We start from the raw sequence: 25,044 nt of genomic DNA on the forward strand, positions 1-25,044 counted from the left end.
ATGTGCCTAACAATCATAGACACCTCGGTAATCAAAAAAGCTATGTATGCCATATTAGTCACTTTTGTATTATCAGAACAATCACTCGCAAATTGATGAGTGCAAAAGAATCACATTGTGTAGTAAAACAATATCTCCCAAAGCAGTGAATGCCATAACAATCATGTTTTTGTGTTGTCAAAACGGTTACACTCAAAGCTGCATGTGGCATAACAATCACACTTGTTTATGTGGCCTTGGCCTTATTAACACGGGAAAACCATGGATCTTCACAGAATAATAAAGGGAGCAAATTGAAAGAATAGCAAAAAATTCTCTTCATCGCAAGTAAATATTAATAGTTATGTAAAGTTTTTTTTTCCTTTTCCAATTTCTTGATATAGCATCCTCTCAGAACTAAAGGTAGCAACCCACATAATGGTTGGTCAACGGGTCTCTTAATGGCATTTTTTATTAAATGCAATAAATCCTCCCGTCGTGTTCATTTCTCAGAAACAGCAATTGTGTCAATTTGACCCGGGTTCTGTTTATCCCAAAGTGTGTGAAACCCAGAAGTAGTCCAGATAAACATTGTTTAAACATCATGAACTCCATTAGTAACCATTTTGAGACTACTTATTAAGCCAGGCAGAAGAGACTTCATACTATAAATTGACTTTTTTTTCATGGGTCTAATTGTCCAACAACGTAGCAGATTAAAAGCAGTAATCGACTTATGGCCTGTAGACAGCTGTGACATAGGTCAGGGTGTTCAGCACTCACACACAACACCGAACTGAACCCTCGTCTCATTACCAGATACACGCCTTTTGCACTCTCACTTTTGCTGAGCAGTGGATTTAATCTGGTTCCATTCCTGTAGGCTGTCCTCAAATCAATAAAGTGTCAAATTGCTTTAACTAATATAACCTGATACGCAACTGAGAGCTGCGGTTTGTGTTAGGGTTGCTGTACAAAATGGACACATTTCATGAAAATGTTCATGTTCATGATAATAAAGAAGATTCGCTTTCTTCCTCTGTTGTACGTTTGAGGTGCTCCGGCGTCGAACTTCCCGTAAGCAGACAATACAGGTTGTATAATGTTATGCGAGTCAACATTATACAACTAAACATGACATGAACATTTCAACATTTATTGAACCCACAGGAGGGATTCTTCTTAAAGTAAAAAAAAATAAATTAGATCAATAAATATTTTATAAAATCAATACAGATCTACAACAGCGAGCACAGTCGCAACCAGGTAAGTGCATTGCAATGTTGTTTGGATACAATCAATGTTTCATGACCAAAATTACAAAGTTGACACAAATTGAAACCATCAAGGTAGTTCGTGCGGGATTGGGGTTTCAAACTAGGGTTAATGTTTCACAAAACTCTTTTGTTTCATTAACAATGACGTCCTTCAGCATACGCATCTGCTTATTCACAGCGAAGCCAAGCTTTCTTTCGCAGTCAGCTTTGAGAGAAAACCAATCAAAGAAATTGCATTTGCATCTGAATGGGAGGCGTGTTGACGGGGAAAGCTGCGTTTGACGGTCAGTCAGTACATGATGAGAGTATAAAACGCTTATTTGTCAATTATTAGGACGACATGATGTGAAAAAATCATTTCAAATGTTTCAAGCCACGCTCATGAGCAGATGGTGGGATGAGAGCAGCTGCAAAGCGGCTCATCCTCCAATCAATGTTTACTTTTCCACACTTTATGTGCCATGCCTCCCTCTTCATGCCCTGAGTAAGCAAAGCATTGATCCATCTATCTATCTATCGATTACTCATTTATAAATAAAGAAATATAGGCTACTTCCAATTTTTAGAACCCATCACATTTGTCGCCCTTACTTCACTCTGACGACTTGTGCCAGGGATGGAGTCCAGACAGGAGCTGCTAAAATGAACATCAGTCATCTACTTGGATTTAATGTTTTTGTCCATGACCCATAAATATTGCTCCACATTTTCCTTCTTTGGCCGGGGAGCAAGCGCCTTGGATGGAACGACCGGTGTGAGACGCCGGTCAGCTCGTAGTCAAGGTTCCCACCACCCCCACACTAACACTGGAAAAAAACAACCTCGACCCAATAAATGTATGGTAAGAATATGACATTGCTTGAATTGGTACATTGGGATGACAGATTTTGGCAAAATTTACTTCCAGAAACGGAATAAAGTTTACTTCAACTAAATTACTCATTAAAATTGAGGTGAACATGGACTAAAAATTGAACTTCTAACTTTTGAGGTGGGGGACAACCGTGCACTCTACCTGAGCCATGCAGCACGGCCAAGCTGATGCGTTACACGATCATATTGCAGTAAATATGCAAAGGTAACCAGAAAGTAGGCAAACCACAAGCAGAAAAAGAACACATCTGGATTTGAGTATTGGAATTAAAGTTAGTTGTGATCATTCAAACTGTAGCAATTGTTTCAAAGAAAAGAAAAGAAAATATACTGAGGCAATTCTTTTTTAAACTTAAAATGCGAAAATGTCTTTACTTTTATGTGTCCCAAATTAAATTGCATGATTCGCAACATGTTTTCTGAAGATGATAATTCCATTGTCTGCCTTTTCAATGAAAACTGCGTATATCATTTATTTGCTTAGCTTACATTAGTATTTTGATTACTGTTAGTATGTTGGTGAACTGCTCCTGCTCGTTTACTAAGAAAAGGAAGTTCTCTCGTTGACCTGCCGCCGATCCGACAGTTGACTTTATCCTGCAACCAACTGCAGGAAGCGCAAAGAAGAACCGATACCCAGACGCGCTGGGAAAAGAAACCACAAAACTGCTTAGCGCATTAACACCTAACCAAGTGTCAGTTTCATAACCCCTCATGTTTTTCCCTTATCATGATTGTGATTGTAATTTAGGGATTTCCCGAAGGAAACAGATACAAGGGGCAACGGATAGACTGTTTCAGAAGGTGGTAGAACTGCTAACAGTCTATACATTCTCCTTTTGAGAAAACAAAAAAGCGTTGTCAATCTTTTGTGTTTTTTTTTTTCCAGAGCTGGGCACTTAAGCTTTTTATGCCGATCAGTCCCCCGCCCTCCGGCCGCGACCTAGGTACCGCTTCGGCCTCGACCCACCGGCCTTATTCATAAAAATTTTATTTTCTTGTAGGTGTTGGGTGAGATAAACCTGACAGGTACTTTCCCTTATTTTGCCAATTTGTCCGCTGCCCTTTGTCTCCTTTCTGTCATCGTCCCTCCGACCTGAATCATAAAAATAATTGTCCTCTGTCCCTGTCCTTCATCTTCTTTTAAAGCGCCAACCGCCCACCACACCCTATCCAGCCAAACCAAATGGACGGACTTAAACTAAACATGAACAGCTTGTGAAGAAATTGCGTCGTTAAAACTCATCGTGGATCATAAGTTTGACTTTCCAGGTTTGATGCTGATCATCCATATTGTGTTTTCTACAAGGAATTTTCCGACTGAGGAGCAGAGCAGAAGAACTGCTGTGCCTACGAGGCTTGTTTAGGAACATGCAAGAATTTTGCACCGCTGCTGCGTTGGCCATAACCTGCCTTGTGGCAGCAAACCACATCGCGGATAAAGAAAGTGACAAAAATGAACTGCTGGAAACTTCCCCCGCCGTTTCATGCTTGTGTGGGACAACTAATACCAAAAGGATCCGCTTTACATCATTTTAATTGTTGAATTACATTGGAATATTTTATCCCCCCCAAAAAATCTATTTTAATTTTTCAAAATTTTTGTTCAAATGAAAATAATTCACATTTTCATTTTTTTTGGTTCATCCATCCATCATTGCGGGCATGCTGGAGCCTATCCCAGCTGTCTTTGGGAGGCAGGTGGGGTACAGCCTGAACGAGTTGCCAGCCAATCACAGGGCACTCAAAGACGAACAACCACTCGCACTCACATTCACACCTAGGGGCAATTTAGAGTGCCCCTTTAACCTCCCATGCATGTTTTGGAATGAGGGAGGAAACTGGACTACCCGGAGAAAACCCACGCCAGCACAGGGAGAACATGCAAACTCCACGCAGGAAGGCCGGAGCCGTAATCAAACACTGCACCTCTGAACTTTGAGGCCAATTTATTATTGCTGAGATCATTCTCTCTTTTTTTATTATGCCAGAAGCACATTTTTTAAATTTGAGTCACTGTGGTGGGTCACATATTATTATAGTCCATCATACCTTGCAGTATTTATGCCAACATTTTTCAAGTTCGACTACTAAAGGCACACGGATGGGATGACGGTGGTTAGTTGATTGAGCTGCATTTAGGAAGCCGTTTTAAATATTTAACAAGAACGTGGTCTCTATAGTGCGGCTGAAGTTAGTACAGTAGATCATTCCTTGCTGAACAGCGTTGGCTTGGCACCTGACTGATTTCCCACCCACCTGTGGTAAAAATGGTTGGGACTGACAGTGGTTGTGCGGGGGTGAGGATGGAGGGCGGGGTGGGTCTTATTATTAATGCATTCGCAGTTTAATGGCCCCAAAGATGATTGCGCCAATGGACCAAAGGTCATAAGCAGTCATGTTGTAGTCCTTCTTTAAGCCTGCATTGTTCTGATTGGACTTCATTATTAACATTGGGAAAGTTACTTCCCCAATATAATCCATTACTCATTAAAAAAATTATGTTACTTACAAGTTATTCAGAAAAAATTGTGCAGAGATGGGGAACTCGACTCATATGACTGAAGCAAGACTCAGGGTGCTATTCCCAAAACCTTATATGACCTGAAAGGTCATCTTGTTTATAGTTTAAAATCTGCATATTGACATGGTTTGCTTTTTTTGGGGAAGGAAAGCAAGAAAGAAAAGAGATTAGTTATTGTAGATTAAATAGATCAAAATAGATATTTTTTTTTTGTTTCGTTCACACCAACCTTGCAACCCAGTCCGTGTCACTTGTTGGTGTGAATTGGCGACCAAACGATAAAAGCAAATCTGAGGGTCATTAATTTCAATGAATGGATTATTTTGTTGATGGTGTTGGCAAAAATAGGTCCTTTTTATACCTCAACGGAATGAAGACAATGACGACAATGTCAAACTTCCTTCATCATTATACAACTCACAGACAGGTAAGCTAACGTCAGTTTAGCTAGCAATATGAGCCCTGGTTTGGGGCCTGTAAAAAATGTGATTGTGAACATTTCAGTTTTGTGCCGAGGATAAAAAATATATGCCTATGTAAATTTTTATATTGTATTTGTGTTCAAACATCGATTCATTAAAGGGTTATTATTCTGTGACACAAATTCCCTTCATTCGCCCATATATGGTCTTTTACATTGTGTATTAGCATTAAGCTAGCTGCCAAACTGATGCTTGTTGTGAAGTTGAGTTCATCGCATCATACAAAACTCATATCTTATAATAGTGTTTAGCACACAATTTAAGACAAAACAATCAACTCATCAACTTGCATCATGGAAAAACTCAAAAGTAGTGTCACTCGAATCTCAAGGAGCCACAGTATTTGGCACTACCGTAGTTGGTGTGGTTGCAACTTTTGTAAATGCTATGTAACTCCTGTCACTGTTCATGATGGTAGACTGAACAAGAGTTATGGTGAAAGGAAGTTGCAGTTTTTCCAGTTTTCTGCAGATCAAGAGGAGTTCCTGACAGAACCCAAATAGAGCTGATTAATATTCATGAGCTGTTCATGTGCCTTATCCGTTTTTAATTGATTCCTTTCAACGTGTCAGGAAGTGAGCGTCCAAATGGACGAGGTACTATTTCAGGGACTTCAGAGGCAGAGGAAAATGTGCGTGCTAATGGTCGGTTTATTTGCTGGCTCACTCGTAATGGCCGAGCGCTCTCTTGCTCTCTCTCGACAGAAGGCCGCCTTGGTGCTCGCTAATAAGACTTCACTAAATGGTGGCCAAGAGCTCAGCAGAATCCTTTTGTATTCAACTTCAGTGCATCACAGCAGTATTATAACTTGTTGAGGCATAAGTGCCTCAACAGCAGTCAAATGTATCCCTTTGAGATAGGCAACTTAAATGGGAACCACAATTTATTACACAATTTTATTGGTGAGCCACACTTGCTAACTCAATGTATTACAAAAATTCTGTTTTAAATATGGACAAAATGCAAGTTTTTTTTGTTTTGTTTTGTTTTTTAATCGCACCAACGTATATCACAGTATCATAATATATCTAATTAATATATCTAATTTTTTAGCGTACATTCTTCATGATACGTGCATGTATAAAATGTACAGCCTTCAACAATAATACCAAAATTTGAACAATCAGAAAGCAACCACATACTGTGACTTTTTTCAGAGTGCAAAGGGCTCTTGCGGATCAAGATTACCATTCAAGGATGGCATGACACTTCTGAGCAGCAAACCAACATGCAAAAACTCATTTTATGCATTTGATCACAAAAATTACCTCACTCAAAATTTTAAAAACATAGTACTGTTTTTGTCCTGCATGTCATTCTAAGGCCCAATCCTAATACCCACACTACACTTTACAGTCCTCATTGAAGTGTAAGTGCAGGTAGTGTTCAAAAGTCCATGTTACAATCGTACAAAAATAGCAGAATTGGGACCATGCCTGTTGCAGTACATCGTCAACTTGCGCCACTTTGTGGGATCTGCGTCATCAAACCAGGCACCACCTGTAGTTGTTTAGACAGTTTTGTAGCTAAAAAAAATTATTAAAACATCAATAAAGTAGCAGTAAAGAAAAAACTCTGGCTCATTCTTCCTGTCGACGGCAATTATGGTTCCATTATTTGCGCAATTTGCAGCTCCTGCATGAACTGCGGCGCATGCATAGAAGGTCGCTAAGTACGGCTGCTACACTAGGACATGATGCACCTCCCAAATATACTTTTTGTGAAAAATGTCGATTTTTCCAGAACAAAAAAAGTCAAATAAGTATAATAAATAAATAAATAAATTAAAAAAATATTGAAACAAAAATCTGTGAATCCGCAGGTGCTGCAAGTATGCGGGGTGCCACTGCATTACGGGCAACATGTTTATATTTAATTGGATTTTTTTTTTTTTTTCATTTTCTTTAATTTAAACTGCATGGGTGTTTGCTCCTTTGATTTCTAGTCTGGCTTTTTCCACTTGTACCATTAGAAATGAGCTTTTGGAAAACATGCAAGCGCGTCATTCTAAATTCCACGTCCCATAATCCAGATGTGCATACTTTCCAAATGATTCCAGAATGAAGATCGTGTCATCGCTTTTCCTTTTTGTCCTAAAAAACAGACAGAGATACTCCACTGATAAATAGACGGACAGACAGACACAGTAATGTCCCCTTATTAGGATGTACACCAAACTGGTACACACATGGGTAGTGCTAAATGCCGATGCTAAAGCCATCATGCAATGAAACAACACACACACAGACACACACACACACGTACACACACGGGAAGAGGCGTCCATTAGCCTTCCAAACAGCATATGATGCTTTTGTGGTGGCGGTGGTGGGGAGCTCCCTTTCGGTTAAATGTCCAGTGAGGAATAATTCAGATCGTTACATCTCCATTACCACTCACACAGCCACATTGATTTATTTTCTTTTTTGATTTTGCCTTCACTTGTTATGATGGTCAACGGGCTTTTTAGCTCATTGTGAAGTACTCTGGCAGCATGCTTGCAGCCTGTTGTGAACTATGTTGATTTTGTTTGCCCCGCTGGTATTAAACGCGTGTTTGATTACAGATTAAAGTGGAGCAGCATTTTGCGTGTGTGTGTGCGCGCGTGTGTGTGTGTGTCAGGGGTGTTATCACTAAATAGAACCTTTAATAAACCACAAGATGGTTGAAAGGAGGAGACATCGCCCTAATAGCGCTTTGAATCACGGTTCACTTTTGATTGACGTTGATAAAACCTTGTTATTTATCTTGCATGCTATGACAGTTTTTCTCAATTGGCTTGGCAGAAATTATTTTATTATTTTATTTTTTTCGCTTGGAGGTGGACCTGTATGAAAATCAGGCTCAGAAATGACGGTCCCTGGCGATCAGCGTTCGGGATGTGTTGAGGCATTTATGCGTTCTTCCCTCTCTGCATGGCAACGGAAAATATCTGCTGCAATGAGGACAAAAATCTTCAGCCTAACTGTCAGGGGGATGAGGATGGTGGCCAGAAGATGGAGTGCGACAACCACGACCAGTGAATGTGTTATTGTAGTTGTGAAACTTTACTTACAGCACTGTAGGCTTGATATTTGTTGCTGTATGAGTGGAGTGTGTGTGAGACGTCAGATTTTGGAGGCTGCTCTCATTGTGAACACTGCTAAAGCTGTTTGACATTAAGAATGTCATTTCTGTTCAAGAAATGATCCAAATTGAAATTGATTGGCAACCAGCGTGTGTTGTGCACAAAACATGTACGCTGTCAAGTGGGTACTAGGAGAATGCCCCCCCGGGTCCAGAATATTGGTTTGCCTGACTGGCGACCAGTCTTTTGTTCATCTACATGTGCCGTGACATTGACTGGTGACAAGTCCAATGTCGGTCTTTAAGTGCTCTTTATGGAAAATGGACAGATGCATGTTATTATTGTGACTTGAGAACGGCTGCTTTGAATCCTCTCCTCATGAAGCCATAAAGGGGAAAAAAATTCAGGAGAAGTCATAATGGTCCTTTTTTCACAAGCGGCGTGACACTCATGGAGCGAACGGCGCCGCGGCTCGGGCTGAGCCCCTCACCATGGAAACTGTGTTCCCTATCGTCATGACAACCGTCAACCGGGAAGAAAAGCACAAAGCTGTGAAAAGAGGGTAAAACAATAAGAGAGCGTAATCAAGGTTGACAGTTCAAGCCCTCGCGCAATCCTCTTCCTCTTCCTGCTCGTCTTCCTGAGCTCTGATTTTAAGAATCATCCCTGTCATTTGGGAGCGGCTGCTTTCTTTTATAATTTAGATACTAAAACGACACTATTATTCTCATTTCGCTATACATTTCATTCAAGAAACGAAGTCCCAATGGGACAATCACAACACGGAATGTGACAAAGGTGCCACTTCGAGGACATAGTTTTGCAAAAACTAGAGTGAACACAAAGTCCTCACTCTATCTTGGATGGATGAATGGATGGATGATACATAGATGATGATTGATGGATGCAAGCATAATAGATGGATGATGTTTGATCGGTCCATGGATGATGAGTGGATGGGTGGATGACAGATGAAAGGGAGCATCATAAATGGTTGGATGAGATGATCGATAGACAGCCATGTGGACGGAGGCTCGGGAAATTCACACAAAAGGTTGTCCTGTCCGCTCCGCTAATATAACAAATGAGCACAGTGGATGTTGTGAACACGATATGAAACAATTTTCACAAAGGTGGAATTATTTTTTTTTTTCATTTTGCTTTGATTGGTAAACATTTTCAGCCTTAAACTGTGATCAATTAAACGGCTTCAAAGCAAATAAAAAAAAAAGAAAAACGGTAACTCAGCTTGTAGCATGTAAATGCCATCTTATCTTTTGATTCAAAACTCATGAAGCAGCACAAGACAAAAGCCACACTCACTCCCTGTGCTCTGCTGATGCCAAATGGCATTCATCTCCATTGTATTAATCGTATTGTATTGTACTAAAGTGTGCGCACGCACACACACACTTGCATGAATTACACCGCCACATGTCGGTAAGAAAACAGATTAGACGTCCTCTAAATTAATTTAGTGACATTATCAAATGAATTGAGAGGAAACGTATTCATTGCTGCTTTGTGGCTTCAGGTTTGAAATGAGACCATGATTTGTCCGATTGCGTGTGAGCAGTAATTAGTGTTGCCTGCAATTTCAAATCTCCATGGCGATGTCCTCCGGACACCTTCTACACATTCGCTGCACAATCCCACATGCTCAGGTGTGTGTTTTTATACAGCACAATACAAACTGCAACGTGCAAATTTTCGTAATTTTCTTCGGGGGGTCTGGAACAGATTCCATTGCATTTTCATTCATTTCAAAGGGATACGATAGAATAAGTAAGATAGATTCGGTCTCAAAGCACCACTGTATCGCCATAGATGTGTGTGTCTGCTGAAAAAAAATGACAACATTCATTTGATGCCATACGGAAAGAAAACATTCCTTTTATTTTGAAATGCGACACTGCGCTTAAAGGGGAGTCTATTTAGTTCATATGTGCATAGACACACAAGACTACAATATCCGCGCACACCCACACACACACGCGCGCCGTACAACAACAGATGTGCTTTTTTTGTCATTATCAAAATTATACATTCTTCATTCATGGTACATACATGTGTCATATATAAAGAATAACAAAAAAGATAAAGAATATGGGACTGCGCTACATACTGTACAAAGAGTACAACAGTGCTTATTATAAACAATGGATTGAAATGAACTTGTAATAAACATAAGGCCACTATGGTAGACTGTGAGGAGGACTACTGTATACAATGTGTAATGCAATTGTCAACAACAGCTGGTTTCGACACAGGAAGTAATCCAATTGCGTAGCAGCGCAAACTCCAGCTGCATTACCCGTCGGGAGGACTGCAATGGAACGAGCGTACGAATGGACGCAAAGGCTGGATTTACACCACATTGCTTCAATGCATGTCTTATCTTTTTTTTTTTTTTTTTTGCGTTATTTGGTGATTCAGGTTATTCAGTGTCCCGTATGACTGTTTGCAGTGACGGAACATATGAAATAAATGGCATCTAAAACTGGGCAGTTACAACATGGAAGAAAGTAATAAAAATGCATAGTTCTGAAATTTGTTATCTTGATCAAATTTTTACATCACAAAAAATGGAATTTGAACTGGGGTGTGTAGACTTTTTTACCCATTGTATTATGACTATATTTAGATGTTGATGCTTATGTGATAAATTGGATTTATATTCGGTTGATCTCAATGTGTTCATTAGTATTATCCAACGTAAAGATGCCTGATTCTGATTGGAAAATAATCAATTCTTTTTTTCTTCTCTTTTTACGTTGCCATGACGCATTGCCTTGCATTGTTGCCACTTGCATGCAAAACATGAGAATTGTCACTGAACTTGAAACATGCAGTGTGAATCCAACCTTGGGGTTGCTATTTTCTGCCGCATGAGTACACATTTGGTCCTGACTCAACCAGCGTTGGTACAGTGAATGTCAAAGGCAAACAATATTGCACCACATTAGTTTTTTTTTTCTTGAGTCAAATCAAAGTGTAAAAAGGGGATGACTTTACAAATGCTGCGTTGCGCATGACAACAACGGTATTCCCTAATCCTAACCTTAAACCCTAAAGATAAAACCATACTTTCAGCTAAACCTAGTTCACAGTTACTGACACGCTGTACAAAAACGCTCACTGGCCAATCACAGCACAGCACTGGGCAGCGTCACTACGTTGAATTCAAAACAGTATTGCATTTGATTTATTGTTTGTATTTTGAGTTGTTGTCGTTGCAGTCATAGATGATGTATTGAGAATTGCTGTAATCCATATGGGGAAAATAGCTGCATAGTTAAAAAAAACAAAAAAGACGAAAGCAGAGGTAGGAAAACATAAATGTAGCATGTACTATTAAATTCAAAAGTTGCTACATTACTAAAATAATGACCAGCTCATATAACACTAGATCATGCAATACATGCTATTTACATGGTAAAAGATGCAACTCATATTCACCTTAGTATGTATGGTGGGGAACAAAAACCTGAAGAATTGAATCGAGAATCCTTCAGAAATGGGCCGGGAGGGAGGGTGTTGAGTACATGCTTTATTTTCCCTTTATCCAAATTAATCAGCATCCAGTTAGTGAGGTGACATCCGGTTTAGTGCAGTTTGCAGGGGTTGCCTTCTTGTCTTTACAAGTCTCTGTTAGGACAAAAAAAAGAACATATTTGAGCAAGACAGCTCATAAATGCTGGGCTAACATAGCGGTTCAGCATAAAAAAGAAAAATAAAGACTTATACTAACGTAGATTGATAAGGGTTTTAGATCATACCTTGTAGTCAGATAATACAGCAGTGCAAAGAAAATTTGACATAATGCTCACAAACGATATGCTAACATGTACCAAGATAACAACCTGGCAACAGAAAGTGTTACGGTAGTCATGTTGTGTAGTCGGGCTCCATTCAAGTTAAAGTTGATTAAACGCAAACAAATGATAACAAAAGAACAAAACGTTTTTTTTTAATGGTACTACAGCAAATGCTAGCCGGCTTGGAGATGTTACGCTAATATGTAGATAGATTGCAACATAAGTATAAAAAAATATTACTCAGTGGTACGTCACAAAATGCTAACCTGTGTCCTAATGGTATGCTAACACGCAGGAAGATGGGAACATGAGCACAAAAATATGTCATATCGTCCTTGATAAAACTATAAACTGCTAACAAATGGTATGCTAATAAGATAGCAACCTTTGTACAAAAAGTGCCCCACACAGATTGATTAGGTTGCTCATGTATTACAGTCGGGTTCTATTTTAAATAGTAGGTCAACTTGAAAAAATTGCTAAAAATGTTAAACTGAAACATAGCAAGATAGCAACACAAGAACAAAAAAAGTTTACTGGTACTTGGTAAAATGCTAACAAATTGCTCGCTAACATGTATCAAGATAGCAACACAAGGACAAAAATTGTAGTAAATGGCACGTGCTAAAATGCATAAAGACAACAAAATGTGTTTTAATTTTACTTGATGAAATGCTAACATGACAGCAAATATATGCTAAGATGTAACAGCATAGAAACAAGAAATCAAAAACACAATGACAGATTGAGAAGGATTTTGCCCTTTAGTCAGCAGCTGTGGAAAAATGATAGAAATGAATCTAAAAGGCAGCATTTCCCCTCAATTCTGTTAATGAAGACCTTTTAGTGGCAATCATGCGAGCGTGGTCGCTTGAGGATATGGAAAGTCGTTGAGGTTGGCGCGGCTCTTAGCAACACTCGAGAGCACGCCAGCCATGATGTCTTTTGTTAGGAAACAAGATGGTCGGTTGTCCATTCACACAAATAATAAGAGCTTCTTTCAGCCAACAACAGGTTGGCTTTTGTGCGCGTTTACACAATTCCACAATTCCAATTCCAAGGTTTGACCCACAGCCCACAAACAGCTCTACTCTGTCCTTTAATCCAGCCTACTGGGCATTATTGTGTCATCCTTTATTTCTTGCCTTGATTTATCTTTGTCCTTTTTTCAGTTTGTTATTAATTTTATTTTTAAATAATTGGTTAACTGACTTCCTGTAAATATAAAAAAATGAAATTTTGAAACATTAAACCAGTCCACCAATCTTTAGGATTATGTAGAAGCCTGTAATATCCGGAGCAATCATTGTATATATTTTTTTGTTGTAAAATTTGGTCAATCAATATTCATTTAAAACCCATTTTTAAACATTTCGTCCATCCATCCATTATCTGAGCTGCTTCTCCTCGGTCGCGGGCATGCTGGTGCCTATCCCAGCTGTCTTTGTCCAGTAGGCGGGGTACACCCTGAACTGGTTGCAAGCCAATCACAGGGCACACATTGACAAACCACCATCTGCGCTCACACTCACACGTAGAGGCAATTAAGAGTGTACCATTAACCTAACATGCATGTTTTTGGAAGTTGCGAGGAAACTTGAGCACCAGGAGAAAACCCACCCAGGCACGGGAGAACATGAAAACTCCGCACAGGAAGTCCAGTGCCCAGGACCAAACCCTACGCCTCTGACAGGTTTTTAAACAAAACTAAATAATTTATTAGTTTATTGAAATTAAATTAATGAGTTAAAACCTTTTGAACAAACTCAAATATTTTTAGAATTACATTCCGCATTTTGCTAGATTTTTTTTACATAGTTGAATTTATTGTAATTAGATTCTTATTAATAACGCAAAACAAGTTTTCTGAATTTGTATTAAATTATGAAAATAAAACGACAGTATTTTACTCGCAGTTTTTTTTTACCTCATCTAAGAATGACTTAGTCCTTATCTTGGTTTTAAAAAAACAAGTTTGACCAATTGGTTAGTCAATTCAACAATAAAATAAATAAATAATAAAATAGACAAATTTACTAATAAATATAATACAGTCTTTATTTTCTTAAATACTTTGGTGCATTAGTAATTATAATTCATTCTAAAAATATTTTAGTAATACATATTTATTTGAGGGGGGCACGGAGGATGATTGGTTAGCATGTCCTCGTCACAGTTCAGAGGTGCAGGGTTCGATTCTGGCTACGCTTCTTCCTTTGTGGAATTTGCATGTTCTCCAACAATTATTAATCAAGCCCTGAATAACGACAAGAAAATAGTTGGATGAATAGCTCTCTCAGAAATGGCGTCATAATTGTATTACTTTTGTAGCGCGTTACTCTCAACACTGACTATAATGGGGATCATGGACGGCGCGCACATGGCTCAGAATTGAATTAGCCCCTCCTCCCTCTCGCTAAGATTGAGTTGTCAGATGTTGTGCTATTGCTCTGCTTTCGGTGGCTTTTGCTTGTGAGCATGTTTATGACAAATATGTCACGGAGGTCTTTTTTTATTATTGCTTTTAGAAAGCATTGACTCTGTAATAAGCTATAAGGGTAAAGACAAATAGGGAAAAAAAATCTTTTGGAACTTAAGAAGTCTCACCAGAGTCAAATGACAGTAAATGACCATTTGTGTGTTGTTGATTTTCCTTAACAATTTAATGAGCTTCACGAGGAAAATTATCTCGACCAAGTACAGTTTTGCAGTGAAATGACTTGGCGGACTGTGTCGAGTGGTCCGGCTGGAGCTGGGAAAGTCTGCAGTGGTAGCCAAATATAAAGCTTCTACCCACGAGCATTTTTGGGGGGAGGGAAGTGGGGAAAGCACTTCAGTACCGACTTTTTATTGGATTGCCAACACGATGCATTTAATGGTCTGAGCACCTCTTGTGTACAATATTTATGCATTATTTAATGATACGTGCACCTCTCGTGTTACATTCAAGAACATAAATAATGATCTTTGCAGCTCTCGTGCAAAATGATTCAACCTTAAGTAATAGTTTGTGCACCTCCACTGTAACATTTTAGAGGATTGGGTCTATTTTCATTGACAGAGCATTTGTGCTGTGGCACCAATGTCGGTGGATACGGATTTTTATATCAGCGCAAGGTTCTCTTTTTGCCAATTTGGCAGAATAGTCTCCAGTAAATTGGTCAGGCCGGCACAGCAGAAGGAATGTTTTGGAGATGCGCATGGCTGAGTGACAATTGAATTTGGTGGCAGAAAGTTCATCAAAACATTATGCCTGCTTGGACCAAATTTAACAACGGAACAGTCTTGATTATTGTGCGATATTTTATAAATCATTGCACGGAGTTATGGTGAGGGCACACAAATGATTGGGGGTAACAGGTCAGTCTGTCAGTACCCACTACAAAGCACCATATCGAGACGCTAGTGCACAACTGTCACAATGCATTTAAAGTGAAAGAAAAGGAGCTGAGTTGACTGGGCATGAGTGAAGTCAGGTGCGACCACTCCCACAGCACCGCAGCCCTCCCTCTCGCTGGCATGCGTGTATCTGCGAAATTATACACATCGGGTCTAATGTGCCTCCGCAGCCATACAACATCCACCCACGCAATAGAACCCAGTATGTAATGGTCTGTTTGCCTCAAATGCTGTGTATTTTCATGAAATTTCCATGACCTCTTGTTAACAATTTAGAGTCCAGGGGTGTCAAACTCCAGTCCTCGAGGGCCGGTGTCCTGCATGTTTTCCATCTCTCCCAGCTGCAACCCACCTGATTCAAATGAGCAGGATACTTATCAGGCTTCTTCAGAGCTTGCTGATGAGCTGATCATTTGAATCAGGTGGGTTGCAGCCGGGAGAGATTGAAAGCATGCAGGAAAGCGGCCCTCCAGGACTGGATCTTGACACCCCTGATAGACCAAATGTTTGTGGAGTTTTAGTGTGTCACAACGATAATCTGATGTGAAATATGAAGGTGATTCTTGTATCACCTCTCAGGATTTGTGCTGTGTGGTGCAGTAATTCACCATAGTGGACGCTGGGCTCTCCAGGGGTGAGCAAAAAGCAGGTGGCTTCTTTCTTAGTCCGATCTCTTCCCCGGGGGCAGCGAAGGGACCATTTTTCACTCGGGGACAACGGCTGGGTCAGGCTGCAGCCTTCCTCCTCGGAAAGAGCCACGTTTGCGTCGCCGTTCTGTTTGGAGTCTGACAGCACCACAAAAAAAAAAAAAAAAAAAAAGATGAATGCCAATGCTTTTAGCCACTGCCCACGCGGGGCCCGACAACAAGTGAGTATTGCATGAGACCTGTCTGAGAGCAAATGTCTTTCTGCAACATATTGAGAACACTTCTATGTAGCATATTGATGTCATATTTGTGCACTTTTACTATCTTATATTTACTTCTCATTTGCATGGTCGGTGAAACTCTCTGTCGGTGTTCAACAATTGATCTAATTTGATTATATTTTAAAATCATACTGAATTTATTTTATGTTTAATGGTTTGTACACCTCTAATGAAAATGAAAATGGAGTCATGTAACAGCTTCTGTAAATGTTAGTACACCTACTCTGTACAATATTTGTCTTATTTCATGTTTTTTTTCACGTCGACAATATGGCTACCATAAGTAAGATTTAATGTTCGGTGCGTCTATGTAATTTACAATGCACCTTTAAGGTAGCATATTTAGATCATATATATAATGATCGTTAGCAGCGTTCCATGTAAGCTTTCAGTTTGTCGTCCTTAATTAAAATTTCCTCTTATTTACTCTCACGCTTCTAATCACTAGCGTGCTTAAGCGTTTGTCATACTGGGACTAGAATGACTTCCTACTTCTGTATCTATGAGTTTTGGGAAATGCAGTCTTACTAGCCTAATATTGTGGCCAGACGGAACACGAGCGGCGCTCTTTCAATATTACAATGTGGGAAAATATCATTGCGGTCTGTAACACCGAGAGGGAGTAAAAACACAACCACCGGTCACCAGATTGACAAGTGACGTATTTTCGACAGGGGGAGGAAGCCCTTCACTTCTCCTCTTGAATGACATTGAACAATTTCAATGTCAGATTGACTGGGAAGATATTGTGCCTAATAATCCGGTGCGCTGAAAAATATGATATCTGCACACCTCCTCACGGAGAGCGGCGGTCTGACCTGCTCGGCTGTCGTCGGCCGCCAGAGGAAACGTGTCGCTCTGAGTGCTTTCCCTGCACGAGTTGCTATCCGACTTCCCGAGGGACGCCGAGTCGGTCTGAGCCTCGGGATTGGGGTTGTGTTTATTCTTTTTCTTGGGCAACTTCTGTTTAGCCATGGCCAGTGAGTAGTACATCCCAAAGTTGTTGACGATGACCGGCACGGGCATGGCAATGGTCAGCACCCCAGCCAAGGCGCACAAGGCCCCCACCATCATGCCCAGCCACGTCTGCGGGTACATGTCTCCGTAGCCAAGTGTGGTCATGGTCACCACGGCCCACCAGAAGCTGATGGGGATGTTCTTGAAGTGAGTATGGTGGGCGCCTGTGGGGTCGTGCGGGCTGGCTCCAATCCGCTCGGCGTAGTAAATCATGGTGGCAAAGATAAGAACTCCCAAAGCCAAGAAGATGATGAGCAGCAGGAACTCGTTGATGCTCGCCCTTAGCGTGTGACCGAGCACACGTAGACCCACAAAGTGCCGGGTCAGCTTGAAGATCCGAAGGATGCGCACGAAGCGGACCACGCGCAGGAAACCCAGGACGTCGTTGGCCGCCTTGGACGACAGACCGCTCAGACCCATCTCCAAGTAGAACGGCAGGATGGCAACAAAGTCGATGATGTTCAGCGAGTTCTTGACAAAGAGCAGCTTGTCCGGGCAGCACGCAATCCGCACCAGGAACTCAAAAGTAAACCACAGCACGCACACGCCCTCCACCAAGGTGAGGACGGGCTTGGTCACCATTTCCAAGCGCTCCTCGGATCGTGTCACGTTGCCCACCAGCACCACCTCCGTGCGGTTCTGGAGCTCATTGAAGGCCTCATGGGTCTCCAGGCAGAAGGTGGTGATGGAAACCAGGATGAAGAATAGGGACGCTAGCGCCACTCCCTGGTGAGAAAACATCAGATTAGAGTTCAGAATCTTTGAAAATAATAGAGGGAAGGGTCAGAGATGCAGCAAATACAATAGTAGCACGTCTGGTTTGCCAAAATATCACTTATCCAGTTCAGTTGTATTTAACGTTTAACTCATTCACTACCAGCCCAGTTAAAAAAAAAAAAAAAAGATCTTTGACGTCAATGGCAGTAAATGAGTTATATTTTTGAGAATTATTTGTTTGAATTTTTTTTAGGTCCAATTTTTCATATAGATTTTTCTCATATATTTAAGCATACTATTGACGTTCAGAGTGGTTCTTAAGTGATGACCGATATGCCATTATATCCACTAATCCTGAACAGGCTCCCAGCTGACTACAGGTGAAAGGTCGTGACGGAAAATATTGGTCCATATAAACTATGGGGTTTGGGGAGGGGGCTCCATGGTCCTTCTCACCTGGAAACCCTAAGGGGTTCAGAAAATGCCGCTGGCCAGGGTACTTCCAGGTGGCAGAGAGTGACTGACTCCCACCAGGGTTGCAAAATTCCGTGAATTTTGAAAGTTAAAAACTTTGTCTTGAATTTAATGGGATATTTTTTTCTTTTGTGAATTACAGGCAGGAATTCACTGAATTGAATGTTGCCTCATCATAGGGACTATAAATATATTCGGGGAAAAAAATTCTCACTAATGCAAGCACTTTTCATGCATGTACAGGCTTGAGAATCTTGAGGCAAGTTGCGTTTGCCAAATGTAATGTCTAGCCTGCTTCCTAAAATCAGTCGTCTATTTTCACCTCCGAAAAGCATGTTTGTGTCATTAATACAAAACACAGAAAAGTCCATTTATTAGCCAGATCTCTTGAGATATGGGCTCGATGATTAATGTCACAATTTCAACCACCTCTATTTTTGAATCAAGTCACTTGTTAAAACATAAAATATGAATTGTATTTTGGTTAGAGAAGAAAGCTACAACTGTTCATTCATTCAAACCATTTTTTCTCCATCACTATGACTTAGCCAAATGACATGGGAGGATTTGTATACAGCTGGTGAATTACGTGTGACGTCATGGTCAAAAGGTGGGTGGACAATTACATATAACATAAACATGTTGTGTTAGAGGTGCACATTTGATTATTACATCATACTTTTCTCCGGTCCAACTATATTATTAGTCATACAGTGAGGAAAGCGAACACTGCCAATCAGTGTGTAACATCATGCAAACAATGAGAAACAAAGTCAGACCGACCCTTTTTCAATGAACAATATGGCGGACAGTCAGAAGACTGAATGGATGCGTTTGCCTTTACATCGTAAGCAGCCTGTCTTGATTGTTTACTAAAAGGTTAAACAAATTATATCGTCATCGCTAAATAAATAATCCCACAGCTGGATAAATAGGTCTACTGTGTGTGTGTGTGTTTGTGTGTGTGTATTCCATGAATGTGTTTACACATCGTGTAGCAACTCATCTCCCTTTTAGGACGAAATGCTACCACCGCTTTCGAGTCAAGTTAGGTAAAGTGTGCAAATGTGTGCTAAGCAATTGCTAAACGTGACAAAAACAAAAGTGAATTTAGGCCTATATGGAAATATAATCTAGTTTGAAACGGTTTCATAATAATACTGCAATATTTGAAGTTCACAACGTTCAACAACTGAATAAGTGAAAGTTTTTTTTTAAATTTGGGATTATTTGTTTTATTGTCAATTGAGGTATTTTTGTAACTTTTCGATGAAAGTCCTTCCAAATCAAGATTATGAAGTGGAGGCAGAATCCTTTCTGCCTCCTGTCGCACTTTGGCTTTAGTAATAAGCAATCAGGAAAACTAAATATGTCACAAAATTTGAAGTACATCAGTCTGGCTATGGAAAATCAAAATGCCCATTTTTATCATGATGTGTCTGAAAACATTATATTGGAAACCATGCTATTTCTCGAACAATCTAAAGTGAGGCTGGCTGCTTGCTGCCCCACCTCCGGTCTCACACGGCTAGTTCAGCAGAAAATATGCAAATTCAGCCATTCTAATGATTGAGTTATTGCCATTATTGGATATCAAAAGAAAAAAATATATAAAGTGCCGATCAGAGAACTGAAATGGAATTATATGTAGTGATTATTATATCTGTTTTTTTTTTTACTCTGCAAGTGTAGGTGAGGCCCGCCTCCCCTGACCGCGGGTCTGCTGTGTGCAGATGTGTGTACGTGTGAGTGAAAGAGAGAGAGTGATCACAACTTCACCCGTGGAAACTTTAAACATGTTGAAGAGATTTATTAGGATGACCACCGTGGAGCGTTGTTGCCACCACACACTCAAACACACGCACACACTCACACACATACACACACACAGAGCTCTTTCCATTTGTCTGCTGGGCTTGTGATCTGATGCAGAAGTGCTTCAACATACACTTGCTGCGTTCAAATCGCAGATACAATATGAATACCCTATTCGCATCACTGTAGCTTTTGAGCACAAGTGACAAATATTTGGCGGCAAGCCTGAGAACGTAACGTGCCAGTCGCCGTGTGCACTCAGGGCTCCTTCTTGTCAAACATCAAAAGTACATCACTCTAGTCACAAGATGTACTTACTGTATGCTACATTAGAGGTACAGAGGCCATTAAATATGGTGTAAATATGCGACACAGTTGGTACACGGACTGATGATTGCGTATGTCGACTTCATGTTAGCTTCTCGCAAGCTGACACACAGTATACGTGTCATTTTTTGTTTAAAGGTAAACGTTTTTTCATTTGTGATTTTAATATGAAATCATTTGCTTATATGTCATCCAACGTTCTTTTTTCTGTATCATTGGGCTTTAAAAGGCGACGCCCAAAATGTGAACAAGTTCAAGGTTGCTGACGAAGAAGAAGTCCACTTAAAGCTTGCATAGCTCTTCTGCCATTAGCGTGCACATTAAATGCTACTTACACAAGAATGTATCCACCATAAAAGTGCAACAAGAACTTGAGCCTTTTCTCTGCACTCTAAAATCACTGTTTCCTTTTTGCTGAATCCGCTAATAAAATTATGACAGCCGAAGCTCAGCTCAAGCCAGCGGTAAAGGAGACATATTGCGCAATTTGCTTTTCACATTTTAAAAAAAGCTCCTCATCTATTTTTGATATGTTTTTTTCTCAATATCACAAGGATTAAAAAAAATAGAAATAATTAAATATTTTCCTTCCATCCATTTTCAAACGCACTTATCCTCATTAGGGAAAAGTCTTTGCGGACTTTGGGGCGACAGGTGGGTTATAGCCTGGACTAATCACCTGCTTATGTCAGGAGTCAGAACACATCATCAGACGGGTCACCAGTCAACAGCAGGGTGCATATAGACCACGGGTGTCAAACTGATTCTTGTTGTGGGCCACATTGTAAATATGGTTGCCCTATGACTGTGAACCCAATGTATTAAATATTGCCTTAAATGATCACATATACACAATAAATTGATGGACAGCTCGTTTTGAAATCAGAAGCCAGTAAATGATGAACTATTTTTCATTTATTTAAAAGGGGGAGTTGGAAACAAAACATCTTGCACATGTGCACAAAATGCATAGCACTACATATACTATAGCCCCGTCAGAACTCTGTCGTCCCTCTCATCAATCAATCAATCAATCGACCGATCGATCGATCAATCAAGCGATCGATCAGGGAGTGGTAGCGTGAATCTTTCAGTTACTTGCGCAGTAGGTTAGAGTTAGTACATATTTAAACGTGTTTCTAGACAAGTCCGAATGTATTGATAAAATGTAGGTTAAATGCTAAAATTAAAAAAAATTAAAAAATAGAATATTTCCCATAATGCCACAGGGCATTGACTTGCTCATCCGCATGTCATTAGCCCATGGTATTATGGGAATGCTGAACAGAAATTATGCACTACTGACATCATAATGAAACCAATGAAAATACTAATAGTTGTAATTTCCGAACATATTGGAATTATGAAGGATAAATACTAAAAACAGCTTCTGTTTTTTTTCTTTACTTGCGCATGCGCAAGTCAATATTGTGGTATTATGGGAAAAATGCTGATTTTAACATTTTTATATTTTATCAAAGCATTCAAACATACTATGCAAATGTGTTCAAACCAAATTACTCCATGTTGACAGTTCCACACTTGCGTACATACTTGTTGTGTTTATCATACTTTAGTGAAAAAAAACATGAGAACTGGGAAACCATAAAAAAATAATTTTTTCCCCTCAGCCTCCACACATACCGGTCAAGCCCCGCCTTTGCCCCGGGAGATAAAAACGCCTGACAGAGTGACTGATTGACAAGCTCCCATATCTGTGCATCGCGACTAAAACAAACCAAATTTAAAACCAAGACAAAATTTAAAAGTGAAGAAACGGTAATAATAATAATAACTTTCCCCTGATATTAAACATCTTATAATAGGATTAATAATGAGATATAAACAATGTTAGCTGGTATTATAATTCCTATTAATTGACATTTTTGGATAATTGCACCTACCTCAGGTCAAATTGACCATGAGACATTGCTGTTCTTGTCAAACAAAAGTTGCATCTGTTGTTTGAGCAACATGAGACCTATAATAAGATATACTATATAATTAAGGCTGCCTATTTTGATTTAGGTAAAGTTCTAAAGTCGGATCAAAAAAAAAAAAAAAAGAAAAGTGTTTTACTTGAGAAAATAGTTCTTATAACAGAATTACAAATGGTCGTTATCATTATTGCTGATCCTGAGAAAGCAAAACTACCTGTTGTTCAGCAACATGTGCCTCTCCCCAAACTCACCCTGGCCGCTTTAGACGAGTAGGGGTCGTCAAACAGGGCCCAGATCTTGGGCTGCCAAACTTCGCAGCAGCCCCTGGACCTGTCCGGGCACTCCTCGATGCCGAAGCGGCGCGGCGTGTCGCCGTCGTCATCGGCGTTGTCGTCCGGCTCGGGCGGCTCAAAGGTCTCCAGGGCCTCCTCGGCATCGCGGTGCTGCCGATAAGTCATCCAGCAGCACGGCTCCACGTCCGTCTCGTCGATGCCCCAGAAGGCCAGCTCCTCCTCAAAGAGCGGCCCGCACACGTCGGCCGGGCAGTGCAGCTTGCCCGTGCGGTAGTAGTTGAGCACGTAGGCGAAAATGCCCGGGTGGCGGTCAAAGAACAACTCCCCACCGGCGCTGCTGCTGGGCGGCGGCGAGTTGCACGAGTCCTCGGAGCCCGCCTGCGGCTCCGGGTGGGCCAGCCACGCCAGGCGGGTGCCCGGCAAGGTGCGCAGGGTGCTCTTGTAGGTCTCGTGCCGGGTGCCGCCCACGTTGATGATGATCTTATCCGAGTCTTCGCCTCTGGACATGTCCTCCTTCAGGCATGATTTGGACGGAGGCTTGTTGCCGGACTTGCGTCCTCGGTAAGACGAAACGCACACGGAGCTGATCATCGTCAAATCGGCGCGATGGATGATGACAGGCTGCTCCTTGTGTCAAAACAGCTCGCGCGCCCTCATCGCAGCTCCGAAGCGCAGCGAAACCACTTGTTTGCCCACCGAGCTCAGCTCACTTTAAGTCCTGCGCGCCGACCGCACCTGGCGCGTGATCGGCGCGCCTTGCGAAACCTCGGATCCCCTTCCTTTTCCTCTTCGTTTGAAACCTCGGGCTTGTGCAACTTGGAGACATTCAACAGTTGGAGCAGATGTGCGCCAGTTTTCCGACAGGCAATCGCTGCTGATGCGATGCGCTTCTTCCTCCCACAGCGACCAGACGCCACGCAGCTTGACAAACAGGCTCAGCTTTAACTCTTTGACTGCTGGCTCGCCATGCAACCACTCCCTTAACGGAACAAGTCATGTTGGACACAATTTAAGTATAATTAACATATGCAATAATTACACACATTATAATAATTTATTTAATATGTGATGCACGCATCTACCTTTAAATTAGACCGGATTCCCTTTCACCTTCTATTCACAGCGATGCATACCGAACCATGTTCAAAAATGTTTCAAACAGCTAATAGACTGCAATGTGGCAGCAAAACACAATTTTTGATCCTCAACACAGCAGTCTGAAGATGTCAGCAAAGCACTAACTAACCAAATGAAGCTCCTCAACCAAACTCTGACATAGTCTGACACCAAGAACGTTTGTCTAAATCACATGTGTCAAACTCAAGGCCCGGGGGCCAGATCTGGCCCCCAATCTCATTTTATACGGCCCGCCACGGTAAATCATGTGTCAACTTCCTGTTTCTAGCACACTTTCTTTGCTTTTAACAACATTGAGATGTGAGATATGGCTGCCAGGATGGCCGAGTGGTCTAAGGCGCCGCGTTCCGGACCCAGTCTCCCCAGGAGGCCTGGGTTCGAATCTGGAATTTCCCCATTGTGGGACTAATAAAGGGAATATTATTATTATTATTATTATTATTATATTGCCATCTATTTGTTACCGTCACTCCCCCCCCCCCATTTAAAATAAATTGAAGAATTACTGACTGGCTTTCCATCAATTTGTTGTGTGTATGTGATAACGTAACATGATAACACATTTGTATGGGTTCACAGTCATGACGGCCCTCTGAGGGGAACCATACCTATGATGTGGCCCGTCCACAAAAATGAGTTAGACACCCCTGGCCTAAATGCAGCTACTCGATTAACTTCAGTATATAGTTTCTCAACAACAAGATGCCACATGATCATCATACGCAATGCACTACTTTTGTCCAAATTACTCACATGAATTCACTTCAGCATCCCTCCCCAGCACCAAGATGACACGTGATGGCAGTAAAGCATTCATTTTGTCCAAATAAACTCAACGTAAAACTCACTTCAAAATATTTTCCTGGCACAGAGGTGCCGCAGGATGGCGCCAGAGCAATAGCATTTATTGTCTGGTCTCAAGCAATACTTTTGTTGCAAGAAAAAACAGATTCGTTTTTCAAAAGGTAACAGAAAAT

General features: G+C 40.9%; 1 protein-coding gene across 3 annotated transcripts; it reads right to left on the minus strand.

Annotated features, from left to right (window-relative positions):
• Positions 1-10,079: 10,079 nt before the first annotated feature.
• Positions 10,080-24,103, minus strand: kcnc4 (potassium voltage-gated channel, Shaw-related subfamily, member 4). 3 transcript variants are annotated; one of them, XR_015842581.1, is made up of 5 exons: positions 24,013-24,103; positions 22,889-23,909; positions 17,140-18,090; positions 16,028-16,204; positions 10,080-11,850 (listed from the first exon to the last, which is right to left on the minus strand). XR_015842581.1 is itself a non-coding variant. In XM_088291607.1 (5 exons), exons 2-5 carry the CDS (start codon positions 23,519-23,521, stop codon positions 11,777-11,779), a joined length of 1,809 nt encoding a protein of 602 aa, XP_088147733.1. In that variant the 5' UTR covers positions 23,522-23,909; positions 24,013-24,103; the 3' UTR covers positions 10,080-11,776. The 3 variants fall into 3 exon arrangements, 2 of the variants coding, with proteins under 2 accessions (XP_088147733.1, XP_088147732.1); XM_088291607.1 differs by having other exon boundaries at positions 17,166-18,090; XM_088291606.1 differs by lacking the exon at positions 10,080-11,850 and having other exon boundaries at positions 15,945-16,204; positions 17,166-18,090.
• Positions 24,104-25,044: the final 941 nt, after the last annotated feature.

Source organism: Idiotropiscis lumnitzeri, chromosome 3, assembly GCF_059441095.1.
Source record: "Idiotropiscis lumnitzeri isolate Australia: NSW breed Sydney's pygmy pipehorse chromosome 3, RoL_Ilum_1.0, whole genome shotgun sequence".
Lineage (NCBI taxonomy): Eukaryota > Metazoa > Chordata > Actinopteri > Syngnathiformes > Syngnathidae > Idiotropiscis > Idiotropiscis lumnitzeri.